General features: G+C 46.7%; 6 protein-coding genes and 1 non-coding gene across 7 annotated transcripts; 3 read left to right on the top strand and 4 right to left on the bottom strand.

Annotated features, from left to right (window-relative positions):
• Positions 1-884: 884 nt before the first annotated feature.
• AGABI2DRAFT_194415 (hypothetical protein) lies at positions 885-2,344 on the top strand. The gene is made up of 8 exons (XM_006463594.1): positions 885-990; positions 1,043-1,269; positions 1,321-1,336; positions 1,391-1,422; positions 1,478-1,493; positions 1,546-1,633; positions 1,686-1,809; positions 1,862-2,344. Exons 1-8 carry the CDS (start codon positions 911-913, stop codon positions 2,242-2,244), a joined length of 966 nt encoding a protein of 321 aa, XP_006463657.1. The 5' UTR covers positions 885-910; the 3' UTR covers positions 2,245-2,344.
• A 98-nt stretch (positions 2,345-2,442) lies between these two features.
• AGABI2DRAFT_179942 (hypothetical protein) lies at positions 2,443-3,548 on the bottom strand. The gene is made up of 4 exons (XM_006463593.1): positions 3,352-3,548; positions 3,199-3,298; positions 2,931-3,157; positions 2,443-2,876 (listed from the first exon to the last, which is right to left on the bottom strand). Exons 1-4 carry the CDS (start codon positions 3,466-3,468, stop codon positions 2,631-2,633), a joined length of 690 nt encoding a protein of 229 aa, XP_006463656.1. The 5' UTR covers positions 3,469-3,548; the 3' UTR covers positions 2,443-2,630.
• A 997-nt stretch (positions 3,549-4,545) lies between these two features.
• On the bottom strand, positions 4,546-5,745 carry AGABI2DRAFT_225521 (hypothetical protein; the record flags this gene model as incomplete). The annotated part of the gene is made up of 4 exons (XM_006463592.1): positions 4,546-4,868; positions 4,924-5,081; positions 5,136-5,292; positions 5,353-5,745. 4 exons carry the CDS (start codon positions 5,743-5,745, stop codon positions 4,554-4,556), a joined length of 1,023 nt encoding a protein of 340 aa, XP_006463655.1. The 3' UTR covers positions 4,546-4,553.
• Positions 5,746-6,701: 956 nt separating this feature from the next.
• Positions 6,702-6,799, top strand: AGABI2DRAFT_t104. The gene has a single exon. It is a non-coding gene; the product is annotated as a tRNA-Leu (tRNA).
• Positions 6,800-6,969: 170 nt separating this feature from the next.
• On the bottom strand, positions 6,970-12,740 carry AGABI2DRAFT_187183 (hypothetical protein; the record flags this gene model as incomplete). The annotated part of the gene is made up of 22 exons (XM_006463591.1): positions 12,345-12,740; positions 12,081-12,239; positions 11,951-12,031; positions 11,741-11,898; positions 11,543-11,689; positions 10,876-11,480; positions 10,666-10,820; positions 10,541-10,609; positions 10,318-10,485; positions 9,928-10,245; positions 9,717-9,875; positions 9,463-9,657; positions 9,015-9,407; positions 8,759-8,951; positions 8,601-8,679; positions 8,361-8,502; positions 8,140-8,295; positions 7,849-7,995; positions 7,620-7,767; positions 7,401-7,535; positions 7,208-7,337; positions 6,970-7,147 (listed from the first exon to the last, which is right to left on the bottom strand). Exons 1-22 carry the CDS (start codon positions 12,669-12,671, stop codon positions 6,970-6,972), a joined length of 4,242 nt encoding a protein of 1,413 aa, XP_006463654.1. The 5' UTR covers positions 12,672-12,740.
• Positions 12,741-13,934: 1,194 nt separating this feature from the next.
• AGABI2DRAFT_194412 (hypothetical protein) lies at positions 13,935-14,918 on the top strand (the record flags this gene model as incomplete). Its single annotated transcript, XM_006463590.1, has 1 exon — positions 13,935-14,918. A coding segment is annotated over exon 1 (786 nt), but the record flags the coding sequence as incomplete, so codon positions are not given.
• Positions 14,887-15,885, bottom strand: AGABI2DRAFT_194411 (hypothetical protein). The gene is made up of 2 exons (XM_006463589.1): positions 15,552-15,885; positions 14,887-15,488 (listed from the first exon to the last, which is right to left on the bottom strand). The coding sequence occupies exon 2, from the start codon at positions 15,441-15,443 to the stop codon at positions 14,997-14,999; it is 447 nt and encodes a 148-aa protein (XP_006463652.1). The 5' UTR covers positions 15,444-15,488; positions 15,552-15,885; the 3' UTR covers positions 14,887-14,996.
• Positions 15,886-16,857: the final 972 nt, after the last annotated feature.

Here is a 16,857-nt window from a genome sequence, read left to right as displayed (position 1 = left end):
ACCTCTCACGACGGACAAGAGTAGAGATAAAGGTTCACAAGGTAAATACCTCCTGCCATCTACCAGGTCCTAAGGTATTCGGATACGAGATAACCATGATGACTGGTTAGCTAGTTGGATAACCGTAATTACCGCGATTGCTGACATAGGATTATGATCACAATTATACAGGATAATTACTCCCTAGAATCTTTCTTGTCGTTAAATGTTTCCGTGGAAATTTCAATTTCGTACTATTCATTCAATGCAACTCATGATTTTGACTCGAAGTTTATACATGGAGATACTCCTAGCAGCATAAGACTCAACTCAACCAATCGCCTAGCAGTGAGGATCACCCTGAAAGATACTAGTAAGAGGTTTCAAATCGGGGCTAACAATTGATTCGATAGTAATGAGACGCTTGAGGACAACCATAAACTTAGCACAAATTTGTATAAGGAGGGAGGTGGTGGTAGCGGGATCGATACCAATATCAACAATCTCGCTAACATACTTGTCACCCTACAGTATAAGCACTACAAAGATACATAATAAAAAACCCCGAGCCACGCTTCTCGTCTTCTGTGAATTACTCTCGGAATACAGCCGTGCGCTCTGGAAGCCGCGGCCTTCCACACTCGTCTGAATGGCACTGTTGGTTGCGTCCATAGAGACGTGACTGAGTCTGATATAATCATTGTATATAGGCAGGGAGGGTATTTCTGAGGGTGACTGAGTGACTTGGTGTATGCGAAGGAAGTGATGCTACATAGTCTTATTAATAGAATTTCCCTATCTTGTGCGTGATGCTTAGATAATCATTGGTCGCCACACCTGGCATGTGCCGTTATGCCAACAGAAGGTCACCTGAATAAAAGTATATAGTCCTGCTAGGAGCTTCATCAACGTCTCCCTCGACCGCAAAGAAATGTTTTCGAGAAATAAATTCAATCCCGAGAAAGATCTCAAGGATCTCACGGACAAGGTGGCATTCGTAACCGGCGGCAAGTTCGTCGCCATTCTCGCCGAATTCTTACAACTATTCACGCGGTATCTGTAGTCGCGGAATGGGATACGAAACCGTCAAAGGTCTCGCGCGTAAAGGTGCTACAGTCTATCTGGGATCGCGGTCCGAAGAAGCAGGAAAAGCAGCTGTTGCTCGGTTAGAGAAAGAGAGCGTTGGGAAAGGGAAAGTTATATATACATGGTGCGATTTTGGTACAACAGAGAAAGCGGAAAAAAGTGGGAAGGAACTGTTGAGCCAGATCAATAGACTGGATATCTGCGGTGTGTATACCGTATTTTTTTTTAAAGAAATTCTTGTTGATGACAATTTAGTGTTGAATGGGGCCCTGTAAGTATCGCACTTCTAATGAGGAAAACCGGTAAAGAGACGCTCCACGTTTAGTCTAGCCGACTTTCGCATCAAACACTTGGACGGTACGAGTTATGAATCCATTGTCAGTCTCATCTCTTGAGTAAAGATCTATTATAGACATTGTTATCACCAAGTTCGCTTTTCTTCGTGTCGTTGCGGAAGATTTCCTAACGGAAGTTCGTCAGCCACTTCGGTAATCTGAAACTTCTTCAAACAATTCTACCACTCCTTGAAGAAACATCTGACAAGTACGGCGAAGCTCGGCTAGTCACTGTACGTATTTCATGAGCAACGTATCAACCTTGCATTAAATCTCTATCTCTAGTGTTCCTCTAATGCCCACAAACTCGGCCATGCAGCAGATCCAAAAATCTGCTTTGAATCCCCCGATGATTTCCGCCAAGACTGGACTTCGGAGGGTAAATTCAAAGCACCATTTAGCTACTATGGTATGAAACGTCAGTGATCGACTTGTCGCCAAACACTCATAAAATACTGTAGCTTTCAGCAAGTTTTGTCAAACGATGACGCACGTTGCGCTACATAAACGCAACAAGCATCCCAACCTCATCTTCTCGGCGGTTGATCCTGGCTGGGTCAACACGTTCTCTCACGAATATCTCATTTTACGTCTTCTGAAACCCATCATCAACCTCTGGTTTGACACGCCCGAAGTAGGTTGCTATAACCTGCTTTTTGCCGCGGCATCACCGAAAATGACGGAGGAGAAGGAGAAGTATGATGGAAAATATTTGCTTCCTGTTGGAAAACCGGAACCTTGGGGAGCCAATGTCACTGTGGAGAAGAGCGAAAAGATGTTGGATTTATCATTGCAATTTTTGGAGAAGGAGAATATGTTTCCTTTGTTGCCGAGAATGGAGTGATGCGTCGCGTCGAAGATTTGAAGTCAACCAATTTCTGACAGCACAGACGACTCCTTACGAGATAGTATTTGGGCAATGATCAATGATACCCCATTTTTTGAGTTTACCCATCGCTATTAATCACAATCTGGCTCTGCTACTAACGCCAATTACTTACCCAGTCAAAGAAGTGCAAAACCACTCTTATACAAAGGAATAAATCAATCAGCCAAGATTTGTTCAGTTGGATAATCGACACAGGGTCAGGTAAACATTGCCATAGCAGTTTCTCTTCACGCAATTCGTCTAACGCAACTCATGATTCCGATTCGAGATGTGGAGAAATTAAGAAAATTATGTCTAAGATGCCCATGCTAGAACTATTAAGTACGAATTAAACTAATCGCCTAGTAGTGAGAACCGCCCTGGAGAACCAAGACTTGGATAAGAGCCTTCAAATCGAGGTTGATGATGACGTTAGCAACAACGGTGATGAGAGGCTTGACGACAATGACCAAGTCGGCGCAGATCCGAACGACGAGAGAGATGATACCGGCAAGTTCGATACCAATGTCAGCAACAAGCTTGACAAGGACAGCAACGTTGGCCGAAGCGCAAACTCTAACGACGAGACCGAGGACAGTAGTGACAGCCTATAGAAAGTGGATGAGACAAACCCAAAATGAGCGTAGGAAAGGAAAACGTACAATAACGAGGGTAGCAACAATTTCAGCGACAGCCTTGACAGCGAGAGTCTCTCCATTGAGAACGAGGAGGTCAGCATTCACGTCAATAGCGGCCTGAATATCGGCCTTAGCAGTAGCAATGAACCCTTTGATCTCTCCAAGGATATCAAGAGAAATATCAACAGCGGCAGAAACCTCAACATCGCCAGAGATGGATGCGGCTGCAAAGATAGGCGGAACAAAATCAGCTGTGAACGCCGATCATGATCATGACTAGTACAAAACTTACTCAGCTCGTCGCAGAGGGGCTGAACCTTGGCAGTTAGATCAACAATGATCTGAACGACAGAGTGCTCGTGATGTACAGAGTACGCTGGGACTGCAGCCTCCTATGATGCAAAGTCAGTACGACGAACATCCAAAGATATTAAAATGGTCTTACTTTAGGAATGACTGCATCAGTCACTCCGTTCGTAGCACCCGGAAGGGCGGGGAGAGCAGAAGCAACAGCCGCGAAGGCAGCAGTGGCGATGGTGGCGATGGCGGCGAAAGAGCGCATTATAAATATAGCGAGCTTAGAGAGTGGAAGGCGAAGTGAGGATTTGTTGAAAGAGTAGCAAAGAGCTGATAATTTTGGAGTTCGAAACTCTGTCGGTTTTATACATTTCGAAGTCGAAAACCCTGAAAGGGTCCTTGAAGATCCGCTGCCCCAGCTGCTTGCTATGGGTTAGCTCAGGGTTAGCGATCCCGGAATCGCCTGCTTGCACTCTCGTGAATGTATGTAAGTGATCGGGCTAGTTTGCTTCTTTATGTTGTAAGACGGGAAGCGACCCTGACGCGCTAAAAGAGTCTGTCAGTGGAAGGCTTCAAAAAAGTTTCACAAAGATTATGGCGTCCCATGAATGAGAAAAAATGCCTCAAGTAAGTTGGCAAACAGGAGCCAGGGCGCCCTCAGAAAACAATCCATACCAGCTTCACCTTGTAAGTCTGCTTGCTCGTCAGCCAGGGGCGCATCGCACGACTATGGCATAAACTTCGAAGCTAACCAAGCTAGGTAACATCATGAGCGAGATCTCAGCCAACACGTACCAGACGTATTCAAGTTGTAATTACGTCCGGTGCCGGCGACCGGAGACCGGAGACCTACTGCGACGGTCTACTGCGATATGATTTTGCCTTCATTTGAAGCTGATCGCTTTCAATAATGGACGTTCCATATGAGTAAAGAATGGCTGAGTGCAAGCCCAGGCTGCCCAAGCAAGGCCATCCCTGAAGGAGGCGACGGCTACATAGGCTGTAGTGCAGCCTACTAGGACAGGTGTTTTTCATGTCGCCGGCGTAATTGTAATAGAACGTGATAGGTAGGGGCTAGCTGCGACTTTGCGGTTCATCGTTAATCTTTTACGGATAGTACTGGGCGTCGTAAACCTCCTCGATATTTGATGAGCATCAAGCAATAAATTTAGCCACTCGCAAAAGATTTCATGGAGATATACATACACGCCGACCATCGCTGAGAGATGGCATACAGTCAACTAGCGAAGTAATGGTCCTAACCAACAAATCCTAGTGGGTCCGACCGCACCCACTAACTAACCTGCATATCCAACGACCCATCTGACGGTTTGGCTGCATTGGGTTGACTTACTGAGGCTTTCCTGCTCTAGCAAGCTCATCACGTACAGTCTCTCCTTCTTGCCTCCACTGCTTCTTCTCAAATGCATCATATGTTTCCCTCTCGTCTATCCAACGCTCTTGCACATCTCTAACATCGGCAAGCGGACCTCGTGCAGGTCCGGCTGCTGTCGAAAAAAGTGAGTATGCATTAGGTCGTAAGTCAGGCGCCGCGTCCGTCGGATTGACAATTTCAGGTGGCATTTTGCTGTTGGGCGGCGGCACGAAGACGTAACCTGTTGCTCGATCAATAGCTCGAGTGAGGTTTAGCATTGAGTTTTTGTCCTATATGATACGATTAGTATGGCAGCCATACACGGTGTATTGGACAGATATGTACTTCGACAGCGAGTGTCTCAAATCCAACCAGGCTGAAGTCTTCAACAAGAGAGATCATGGCCATATTGAGTGCCGTAAACTTGGAGGGAAGAGAAGAAGAAAGCGAATTCTCGAGGTAGGATAGATCCTGGACCTCAGTATAGAAGTCAAGATTGAAATCTACAAAAATCGCTTCAGCACCATTTGGATTTGCGACTACACACAAAAAATCACCGAGATCGCCGTATTGTTTCAGAAGATCGACCTTTGATAAAACATTGATGTGAGGAAGCTCCAAATGTAACATCGCTCTCAGAGAAAGAAGTAGCACGGAGACATATTTGGTGGCGTCTGTGATGTAGTGGGCGTCGCAGAGGTGAACGGCAGCTAACTATCCTGATGGGAAGGCAAGCCTGTGAGCATTACATACATTGAAAGCAGTATTACGCACCCGAAAGCCAGTTTTGCCCAATTTCGCAATAATGTTCTTCAAACTATCATGATTGGTACTTAACTCGACTTGCCCGGGTAGATCGAAAAGAACATATGCGTCTTTGCCCAGGCCCTTTAATTTTTCTTCAAGCCAGTCGTAGTTCGCCTCAAGGTATTCCATGCAATATAGCATTCCTCCATTCGGACCAAGACTGTATTCATCCATGACATCTTTCAAAGTGATGAGGTCGGATATGTCGATCGCGCAAGGATAAGGTATGCTATCATTGGCAGGGTCTAAATTGACTATAGATATCGGCCTTTGAATAGCATTGAACAGCTGATGTTTTCCGTAGCAATAGGTCGATTTTCCGCTGCCTGGAGAGCCGCAAACAATCTCGCCGAAGGGCATGTGATGAAGGAGGAAGAGAGCCAAAGTTCGGCGTTTATCATGGCCTTTAGATCTAAACATCTGTCATCCAATGACACATCATGCATCAATATTCAATACCCGTGGGTACATAGTTTTGCCGGCTGCCTATACGATGGATGCTCTCCTGATTTACAGGTTTTTCACATCTGGCTGATACGCCGCACGTTTTTACCTCATGAAAAGTCTCGTGGAAGCTCTTCCATGATTTTCTTGCAGCAGGGATTAGTGGAACGGTGAATTGAATAAATTCAGAGGTCCTACTACCACCAACTCGGTTCAATCTTGAGTGCAAGATCAACTCGCGCGGGGGGTGATTGCGACTGCATCAGCGAGGGACCATTTTCCAACAGCATACTCTTCAAGTGGTAATAATTTCTGGATAGATCCAAATCTCGGTAAGTTGATATCTGGTTTTCTTCGCCTCGACTTATTCTCGGAATTGTTTCACGAGCCCAACGCCTTGTGTAATGTGTTTGGGTTTGGAGATATCGGAAGTTGAACATCAAACATTTCGGGAAGAAGAGCGTCAAAACCGAGCACCACCGTTATCTGCCATCCGACGAGCAGGCGCCCAAGACGAAGAAATGGCGCAATCTGTGCCCATGAACGCGAAGTGTGGGGACAATTTATCTCTCGAGCGCGAGGGGGATTTTGGATGTCAATTGACTTGGGTTGAGAGCAGACTTCCTTCAACTTATCGTAGTGCTGATGCAGATTAGACTAAACTTTATGTTCACATATCATGATCATATTTGAGGCGTTAAACAATTATCGCGAAATCGAGATGTCTGACCACTTAAAGCTTATCAAGAATACGACAAAGATCTGTCCTGCCAGGGATCATATTTACCGCATACCTCGGTGGGCATCGTTTAGATCGACTACGAGCTACAAACAAATCTCCCTATAGACCACAAAGACTCTGACATTTGGACGGTAGCGTGGCCGAGTGGTTTAAGGCGTTGGATTTAAGTTCCGTGTTTCGGTTCCCAATGGGCGAAAGTCCGCGCGAGTTCGAACCTCGCCGCTACCAATAAGTGTACGTCGATATTTTTTCATTCGATATATTTTTTTCTGATAAAATATGGTGTTACTTGAATTATACTCAATGCAATAGTACAAATATCATTTTATTAAGGAGCACGGGCGTAAATCAAAAACTACTATTTAAGCAGCAGAAACAACACGGACGCAAAAAAGTTTCTACGACCAAGATCCTCTCAACTCAATCCAATCGCGCAACACATTCACTCTATCTGCTCCAATTTGCTGCGTGGCCTCACTCTGTCTGTTTATCGGCAGGCTCTCATATTGGCCAAGTAGATTTCCATCCAAAATACCTCTCGTCAGCGGCTTGGACACATACTCGTTTTTTACGATCCTGATAATTCACGCCAGTTGAATCAGAATGAAAATGGAATCAAAAGGAACAAAGCCCCACCTGAAGGCTTTTGGATTTAGCGCTGCCATGTGTTGTATATTCCTCATCAATTGACCTTGCAACAGGCCAAGCCTTTTGAACGCTTCCTCTTCTACAATAGTAAGCGAAGCCAATGATCCATCCGCAGAGCCTTTCATAAGTGAATTGATCAGCAACCGATCGAGCAAACGAAAAGAAGCCCAATAATGCTTACCGGTCAATAGCCGTGAATTGGGAATAGATTGGTCCTCCTTGATCCGATGGGCAACGAGTACTGACGTCCGATATTCACGTTGACCATGGAATTCAGTTTCTAACAACAGATGTCTTCCTTCTCGAGAATCAGGGTCTTCATACGCAAATCAACCGGAGAACGAGCATATGAGTACGTGGGGTAATAAAATATATGTAAGAGACACGGGGCAAGACTCGCCTTGCGGATTATATTCATATATGCGGATGATACCCTCTTCATCTCCCGTCACCAACCGTAGATCATTTTCACTGAATAAAAAGTCTGCTCTTGTGACACAGACACTTTGAATATCTTTCGAGAGCAAAACAAGCTTATACGGATCTTCCTAAACAATTTAGAACGATCAGCGCCGGATACGAACACCCACAAGTCACTTCAAAACTGTGCGTAGTAAATCATCACTTACCTGGAACGCAACAAATTGTACACTTTTCACAGCATCTCCAATAAGCAGTAAATTCTTGAGGGTTTGCAACGAGGTCACATATACCCCAACATCCATGAACGCGACACCCACGAGGCGTTCATCAGAATCAAACGCACGAACAAAAATCTGGGGCACATAAATAGAAAAATCAAAGTACGTTAGTTCAATTTATATCGCTGAAATGAAATGAAACGAAGTGGAAGAGTATCAAATGTGACTGCAACTACGAACGGAACGATTTTAGAGTTTTATTATGGAAGAGATACCCACCTTTTGGCCCATAGACGATACCAAGTAATCGCTCAACCCACATACAGCCGTAACAGGTCCCTTCGCATCGTCCCGGCAACGCAGTCGTAACTTATACCATCGACGCTGAGAAACTGCCTGATCAGGAACAACTTCCGCAATTTCAAAGATATACGTCTGAAAGAAGAGATAGCTTTTAGAACCTGACCATAAAATGGGAAAGATAAAAAGCAGACACGTACTGCGCCTTTGACCGCAAGATCTTCTCCACGATCAATAGTAGTTCCAACAGCAATGAAGTCCTTCGTCCCTGTCTCGGTGGCGGCTGTTTCAAGTGTCACGATCGTCATATCATTGATATACTCATTTGTAGCAAATTCAAATCTAAGTCCCATCCCCACACATAAAAAACCAACACGCACACATGCACAGTCAGCAACGTAACGTTTGATGCACCGCAGAGGGGATAAAAGAGAACCTACCCATCCATAGTAGCCCAAATATCGGGAGCAATCAACTCCAACGCCGAACAATCCACACTCGGTGACGAGATGTTAGGTGCTGCGTAAGAAAGATCCGAGCAGAGACCATGCGTTAACCTCGTTGTGATGTGGAGACTGAGCAAAGAAGGATCCCTTACCATCGGGTTCCCATATATTATTCCCATCCTCATCAAAAGATGTAAATGTCGATTGCAAGGAAGATGCCGCGACGATCAAACTAGTCGAAGGATCGAACAACACATTCGAGTAGGCCCGCCCTCGAGGGATTGACCTCATTGGCAGAGGTCCATCAAACTGGAAATCCGGAACCCATTCCACCAAAATGGGACCCTGAAAGAATAATTTTATGTCAGGGATAAAGTAGAAGTAAAGAGAAAAGAAGAGGAGACCAACATCTTCTGTATACATCAAGAATTCTCCCTTCGACTCCCATAATGAACAAGGCGTAAACGCATGTACAACGTTATGGCCCGAAGGATAGACTTGTACACCACTTCTATCCGTTGACAAAATCCAATGCGGTCTATCTCCAGTGAAGAAAACACCAGAATACGTAACCGAAGGTCTCGGCGAAGTCACGAAAGGAATAAACATCCGATTAATCTTCTTGTGTTCGGCCAAAATGCCCTTTTCGTTTTCTTCTGGACGTTGAATTTCGAATGATTTTGCTGCAATTTTTACAAATTGGATTTGAAGAGAAGTTGCCCGAGGCGTATCTGGGACTTCGGGATTTTGACCTAGGACTACCGCTTCGTAAATGGCCAGTTGGCCGGAACGCAGGAAGACCTGTTCACATTTTTAATTTTAACGTGATTCATGGACCCTCAAACCGACTACTCACGCATAGATGTGGGGTAGGCGAACTCTCTCCTATGGGCGCCAGTAATATCTGTTCAATGTCCAAATCTTGAGGTTTACGTGGAGGATCTTGAGGTAATGAGGGTGCCGGTGGATCATGGGTATCAGTTAAAACAGATTGTAAAGATGCAATAGCAGGAGTCGAGAATGCCAACGAGAGTTTTGGTAAAGTCCAGATCTATAATGAAGATAAAAAGGATTTAAAAAGGAGGAGGAGCATTGCATATTCATATTCACCTCAAGGACGCCCTGAGGCCGGACTAACAATAACCATTGAGATTTCGCTCCCGACGTAATTTGCAAAGTCGACGTCGTCGCCGGTGACTTGTTATCAAAGTTCGCCTCAAACAAACCCGTTGTATCCGTAAAAAAGCACCCAGCAAGATATCTTGAGCTCTGAAATATTCAATCAGCCGACCCAACCCAAAATAAATAAATACCAACTCACTTTATCGCCCATAGGTGACATATCTTTCCTCCTGATCTTTTCTCGGTCTGTAGCGACAAACATCCCAATCGAATCATCCTCTCTCATAACCAACACAAAAGGATCTGCGATACTACAGAACCTTATTTTAGGCCTGGGCATATTTCCATCTTTATCCGGTATAGTCTGACGTTCGGTACCATCCGGATGAAGAACGCGTATAGCATTCGTCATGACATGCAAAATGGCTGTACGCTGAAAAAAGGGTGCAGCACCGATGGTAAGGCCAGGTGTACGACTGTTGATTGAGACATCACGATTCATCGAGCGAACTGCGATCTGTTGCAACACAAGAAAGAAAAAATGCCGTTGTTAGAAGTAGTGTCCTTTGCTATTTTGGTAAAAACTTACGCGAGAAGAACCGGGAGATGGGTTGATATCTGTACTGAGAATAAGAGTATCATAGTCGTGACCATGTGACGTATTGCTCCTTAATGGCTGACGGATAGGCAAGGACCATATTCCTCGAGAACCACTTATATATAGAATCTTGCGTTTCTTCACTGTCGGCAGGTCTCGCTATAACGAAAACCAAGTCACGCGGGCCAGAGGTGAGAAGAGGTGAAGGAATTACCTGGAAGAGAGTAAAACCTCCTAAGGACCCTGCACCTGTCGCAGCCACCAACTCTGGAACGGCTTTCTCCTGCAGAAAGTGATCAGCGCCACACCCTGAAGTGTGTATGTGACAAATTATCGTACCCCATTCATGGCCAAAGAGAAAGTCATGCTGGAAATTGGCCCATATGCAGGAAGGTAGTCACGCAGGGAAAGATGAATAACAGTCTTGGTTTTCCTGACATGAGTAACGCCATTAGCGGTCGGCTCAGTTTCCATTGTTGAGTCACCATATATATCTACGTAATGTCCTAGGTCAAGATATGGCTCGCCAACAGAAGATTTAACGCGTACCGTCATCATCATCATCCATCGTCACGTCCTGAGTCACCACTGCAGGACCAGATTTTGAACCATGTTCTTCTTCCACTTCTTGCTCAACGTGTGCAGTCTTGAGTAAGATAGAAGGACCAACGGCGCTACCAATGAATAAATGATCTTCATCTACCCTTTTCACAACGGTAGGAATAGTCGTCTGCGCAAGGGCAGGTGCCATTATTAACTTTGACACAGTCTTTCCATCTGCAATCAATTCCACAGGATATACCGTACCGTCTTTGTAGATGAGGAACACCGTTTTGTCATCAACCATGGCCGACCTGCATCCTTCCAGATGCAGCTTCAGTGCTGCATCTTCCTCCATTGGGGGATACGGCAGATCACTGATACGCGTAGCCCATCCGTTGACCTGTAAGGAGACGCGTCGAGATGACTGGTCCACGTAGATGACGGAATTACCGGTAATGACAATGACACCGCCAATTGCAGTGGAACAAGGAAGCAGTGAGAAGGCGTCATAAGGTAGTCCTTCGACGGAGGTTATGATGGTTGAGTTTTGAGTCAGAATGTCAAGCGTGAAGATGATCAATCTTGCAGTGTCCTTGGATTCGCGCAAACGCCTAGAAGGGGCATCGTCGTTCAATGAACAGGAGCATAAGGATATGGTAAAGGAGCAACGTACCCAGTCCATGTTTGTTGGGTCTGGAATAAGATGGCGATAGTAGGGTTATTAAATCCAGGAAGGAAGACAAAGTCGATGACATTTCGGATGTTTTCCTCGACTTGGATAGGAAGGTCGAGGATGAAGCTCGGAGAGTATGGTACATCCCTGTTTCATACGATTAAAGGAAGTATGGCAGTACAAAGTTTTAGAACGCACTTGGACTGTGATTGGTCCTGTTCCATTACATCGAGTTCGGCCTGAGTTTGATAGAAGGGGAGGATAGCAATCGCATGTTTGGGGAGCGAGAGAGCGGCACAGCGTGAGATGGGATCGACACGAAGGTCTGAGCGAAAGAGGGGTGAATCGAGGGATATCTATGGTGAAATAAGCGTTGTATGAGAGTCAACGTGGATCGAACACGCTTACAAGTTGGGGTGCACGTTCGTAGGTGTGAATGGAGACAGTTACAAGGTCGTGGATCGTGTCTGACCACTCCAGCAGCGCGATCTAAGAAAGTCAGATTAATGCAAACCGGTGCTGAAGTAGCACGACCCACCTTGGCGTCCTTGAACGAAACAAGAAGCCTATCGAGTTTGTCCTCGAGCGAAGCCATAATCCGGACGCCTTCAAGCCCTGTGACGATTCCATGCAGACGATGTTCGCGGATAAAGTAAAATTTTGTGACGGTTGGGAGCTTGGTTTTTTGGATTGCGGACTGGATCAAGGAACAGGTTTATCAGCACACAGTATTCTTAAGGACAATTGATGCGCACGGAAAAATGGAATTTATTGGATGTGATACGTAGGACAAGTAAATCACCTTGGCTATGTTGACGAATCCTTCGCCCTCCTCGTCCATTTCTACCTCGCCCTCGACGGCCTCTGTCCCCCGGCGCGTCTTCCCCTTTCTCTCGCGCTCATCGTCGGCCTGGGTCGGAAATGGTGCAGGCTCCTCGCGCACCTCGAATATGCGAAGAAGGTTGGAACGCGCGACTACCACGTTGCATAAAACTCGACTGGCGATTTCGTGTCGGATGTTTGAGCTGGTTGGAGATGACGAGTCGTGTAGAGTCGAAGGCAATAGTTTGAGACTCGTCGCAAATTCCACACCGCTTGCAGGCAGAATTTCCTGGTGCAACGCATGCATGTTGGGCGTCTGTTTCACGACTGCGAAATGCGACTGCACAGCGCGTTTTTACTCCAAGGCTGTATGTCGAATGCCCGGATGGCAGGCAGACGACCAGACCGGGCACAGTCCGTTTTCGCTGACGTAATATTTTTACCCACACTGACATTTACTATTTCATATTTCTTCTTCTTTAGCTCATGATCAACTCGTGCTGGTGGTTGGGTAAAAAAAACTCGTCACAACGTCTACCATGTGCGGACTAACGCCACTGGGATTCCGGGAGCCTTTAATGAATAGTCACGCAGCAACGAGCACCATTCAGCTCGGAACCATCACCTAGAAAGCGTCATACATCGATCTTACCCACTTCACTCGGAGCTGATACCGGCTTGCCTATGATCGAAAACCGCACGGGTTGCCTCAAGTTGTGCTCGTGTTGGTCGGTTATATAATAATACTTGTGAAACGAACATACATATATCAGGCCGGCCTCATCTCTTGTCGGATATTGATGCTGGTAGGCCATTCCAGACATTCACCATGTACTCGTCCATTCTTTCCTCTCAGCAAAATCAGATCAAATCGTCCGTAAGTGCTGTTTATGGTGCATCTATTTCATAGACTCATTAAATGCTTGTTTCCATCAGGGATTTCCTGCCCATTCAGGTCAATTCTCTGTCCGTGTCTTCAAGGCACCGTCTGCTACTTCTACTTCGTACTATGGCTCTTCCAAGTACGACTCCAGTTATCGCTCGGCTGCGCCGTCCGACTATTATTCCTCCGCTCGATCTTATGACGATCCTTCATCACGTTTCCCGTCCTCTTCAGATTCTCAACGGTCGTCACAGTATCCCACATCCATTAGGACCCCCGGTCTTACGTCCAGGGACTACAATGCATCCCACGCACCCAACACCATTACCCAATCCAGCTACAATATAACACGCGGGAACGTGCAAGACACCTATGTTTATGAACAATCCGATGTCAGTTCTTCATCAGAATTTGATGATGCCGCGACAAACGAATCATATTACCCAATCTCGTTAGCAACATCGACGGAGAATTTGGTAACGACGAAGCGTCCTAGTCCACTGCCAGATCGAGACGGTGCGATTTCAATGAGGCATCAACATCCCGGCCGGTCAATGTTGGTACCACCCTCATCAGGGTCAGCAACGAGCAGAGTGGTCCCACCGAGCCACGAGGATGCCCTCCGATCGGGTGACGGGACCCATTTCCGTCACCACAGCACCACGCCTTCTACAACCACTCATGTACCGATCTCATCATCTTCCTCCGCTACCGACCTTAGAGTGTTAAACTCTAACTCAGGGAATTACACCACTGCATCGGTCATACCGCCTCCACCTCCCTCCCAACTCCCGTCTGCTCCTGTTCCTCCTGTGTGGCATCATGCGATCCCCACCATTCCACCTTCAGAAGCAGACACAGAAGATGTTTCCCTCGAGGCACGCATGAATGCGGAATACAATTCCATTTCTACCGGCGCTTTATACAACGCGGGTACGAATGCCCATAGTCATGGTTCCAATTCCGTCCCAGTCATTCCGGCTCCTGTTCCTCCTTCTCGTACTGAAAGGAACAGCCCGCCCCAAATCTCAAGGATTTCTCCTAACGGAACCTCACAGCTTCATGTCAAAATTCCCGATGATGATGTTATCCCTGAAGTCGCTCGGGATGGGTCATCATTGTCTAAAGAGCCAACCGGTTTGCCTCTGAGGAGTCCTGCTAGTTCAACGGTCGTAGAATCATTGGAAGAGGGAAGGGGTGCAGGCTATGTACATCATCGTAACTCGACGGTGATGATTGGAGAGCGTGGCCAGCTGTTGGCACCATTCGACGATCGTTGGGTGAACGATCAAGAGGGGGACAAACGTAGTGGACCATCATACTCGAGGGTAACTGTTCCACCTCCTGCACCAGAACTACGCAGGGAGTACTCAAACACCAACGCTACATATGCTTCGTCCCCTACACGTGCCTCGATGTTGCTCGCCAGTAGCGTTGAGGATCAACGTCTAGTACCAGTTCCCCCGATTCCAATTCCTATACCTACTCCTGGCCCTCGCCAACGTCGTGACTCGAGAACAAGCTATACTATTCCACCCCCTAGAGAGAGGAGGACGTCAGACGCTAGAGATCATCTCCCATCCGCTCGTTCATCCCCGCCAAGGCATGAAGAACAGAAGGTTAATACGAGTCCAAGGCGCCGGGCTGGAAGCACTGCTGGATTACAGTCTTCCGAAACCGGAACAAAGAGCGCTCCCCCTTCTTCTGGGACCACTGTCCCTTCGCGTTCTACAGAGCCATACGGTTCTTCTAGGCCTGAGCGTCGAACGAGTCCCCCTGTCGCTTCCGGAAATATAAATCACTCTCCGAGTACTGTCCCTCTAGAACACCCGCAGCCCGCAGCATACGGATCCGAACCCTCGCGTTCTCGCCATCAGCAGGGCGGTTCTTCACCTGAGCGAAGCGCGCCAGTGCCTGCAGCTCAAAATCCCTGCCGGCCACCCCCGGATAACCATCGAAGTCAAGCCGATGTTCCATATCGTTCGCAAAGTACGGCTCCTCCATCCTCAAGCTCACGTCGGCCTTCTCATACCACAGACCCCTATCGTCCACAGTCGACAGCTCCTCCAGAAACTTCGCATCGCTCACATTACACTTCCAGCGCAAAACCACCTCCATCATCCTCATATCAGAATACTGCTCAGGTTGAAAATACCCAAGTTCCTTCGACAAGGAAGAGGACGAATTCTGTATCATGGTCGCGTAATACTTCGACTGCTCCACCACTGCCAAGTAAAACGCCTAGTCCTCCCTCGCGTCACGTTCAACCTCCTGTAACGCGGTCAAATTCAAGGCCTGGCTCGCCTATCCTTGAGCCCGCTCCGCCACCACCCCAGCGATCGCAGAGTCAGAGAGAGCCTGAAGTTCGACGTGAACGTCGGTCTTCAAATGCCTATGCTACATCAATTCCCCAGGTCGCCGGTATTCAAACTACAAAGGATATCATCCCGACTCGTGATCATGGAGCTTCTCCACCGAGTTACTCTGTGGCTATTGGCTCTGGTTCACCTAGAGACTCTGGGTCCGTACATTCAATTCCACCACGCGAAAAACGTACTTCGTCTAAACATAGGAATGCGGGTGATGAATCAGGAAAACCTGTTTTGACGGTACGGAATCCGTCACCTCGATCTGAGACGAGCTCGGATAGGACTGCGAGTCCTCCTCACGTACAACAATCAAACCCTGCATCTAGACAACCTGCTCCTGCTGGATCATATGTTTTGAATGCGAACGCCACAACTACTTCACACCAGCGTCATCCGACACATAGACGTTCTACTTTACCTTATCATTCCAGACCTGGAGTTAACGGTCACGCGGGTATAGATGAATATGGTCAACGTGTATCACACACACAGACCTCTAATGACCAACCTAAGCGTCGTCTTTCCGATGGTGACCAGAATGACAGGCCAAGTTTTACTTTTACTGGTGTAAGGCGAGGAGGACAAATCGATCGATGTGTCAGATGGAATGACAACCTTATATGCCCATCTCCTATAACTCCGAATAGACGTAAAGGATGGTATAATCGCAGAGGGTAATTTTTATCTCCTTAACATTTTTTTTCGATTCCGTATCATAAAACTCGATCGACTGACATAAATTTTTCTTTTATTGGCATATCTTAGGGACCAGTTATGGACTAATGATGGAGCGTTCAGATCTCCTCAACTCGGAAGCGAATATCCTATAGACTTGGATGATTATCCCGAGTATGGAGAAGGATGGATGAACGAGGAAGGGGTTAGGATTGATATGGCTCACCGGTTGGTACCGAAAGCTCCTTTACGCTCGGCACTTAAGCCATCGAAAACCCTTGGTCTGATGTAGTCTCGACTCGGGGTTACTGCGGCAATACCTTCTGAAAGTTCGAAATTTCGAGTTCTGGCTGTATGATTTTTGCATCTTCGGTTTTTGATCCATTCATATTCTCTCGGGTACGTGATAATTTTATTGTCGGGTGGCTTGAGGCCACTTTCGCGAACTTAGCGTCGCCTTTGCTTGATCAATATTTATGGATGGGTACTGTTCGACTTGTTGGCTCTGCATCTTCCGCAGGACCGGGTTTATATCTCGTTCTTCCTATTTATTTACTTTTTGCTTG

This window comes from Agaricus bisporus, assembly GCF_000300575.1.
Source record: "Agaricus bisporus var. bisporus H97 unplaced genomic scaffold AGABI2scaffold_9, whole genome shotgun sequence".
NCBI classification, from domain to species: Eukaryota; Fungi; Basidiomycota; class Agaricomycetes; order Agaricales; family Agaricaceae; genus Agaricus; species Agaricus bisporus.
Note: the sequence above shows the minus strand (reverse complement) of the source record. Positions and strands in the feature narration are given on the sequence as shown.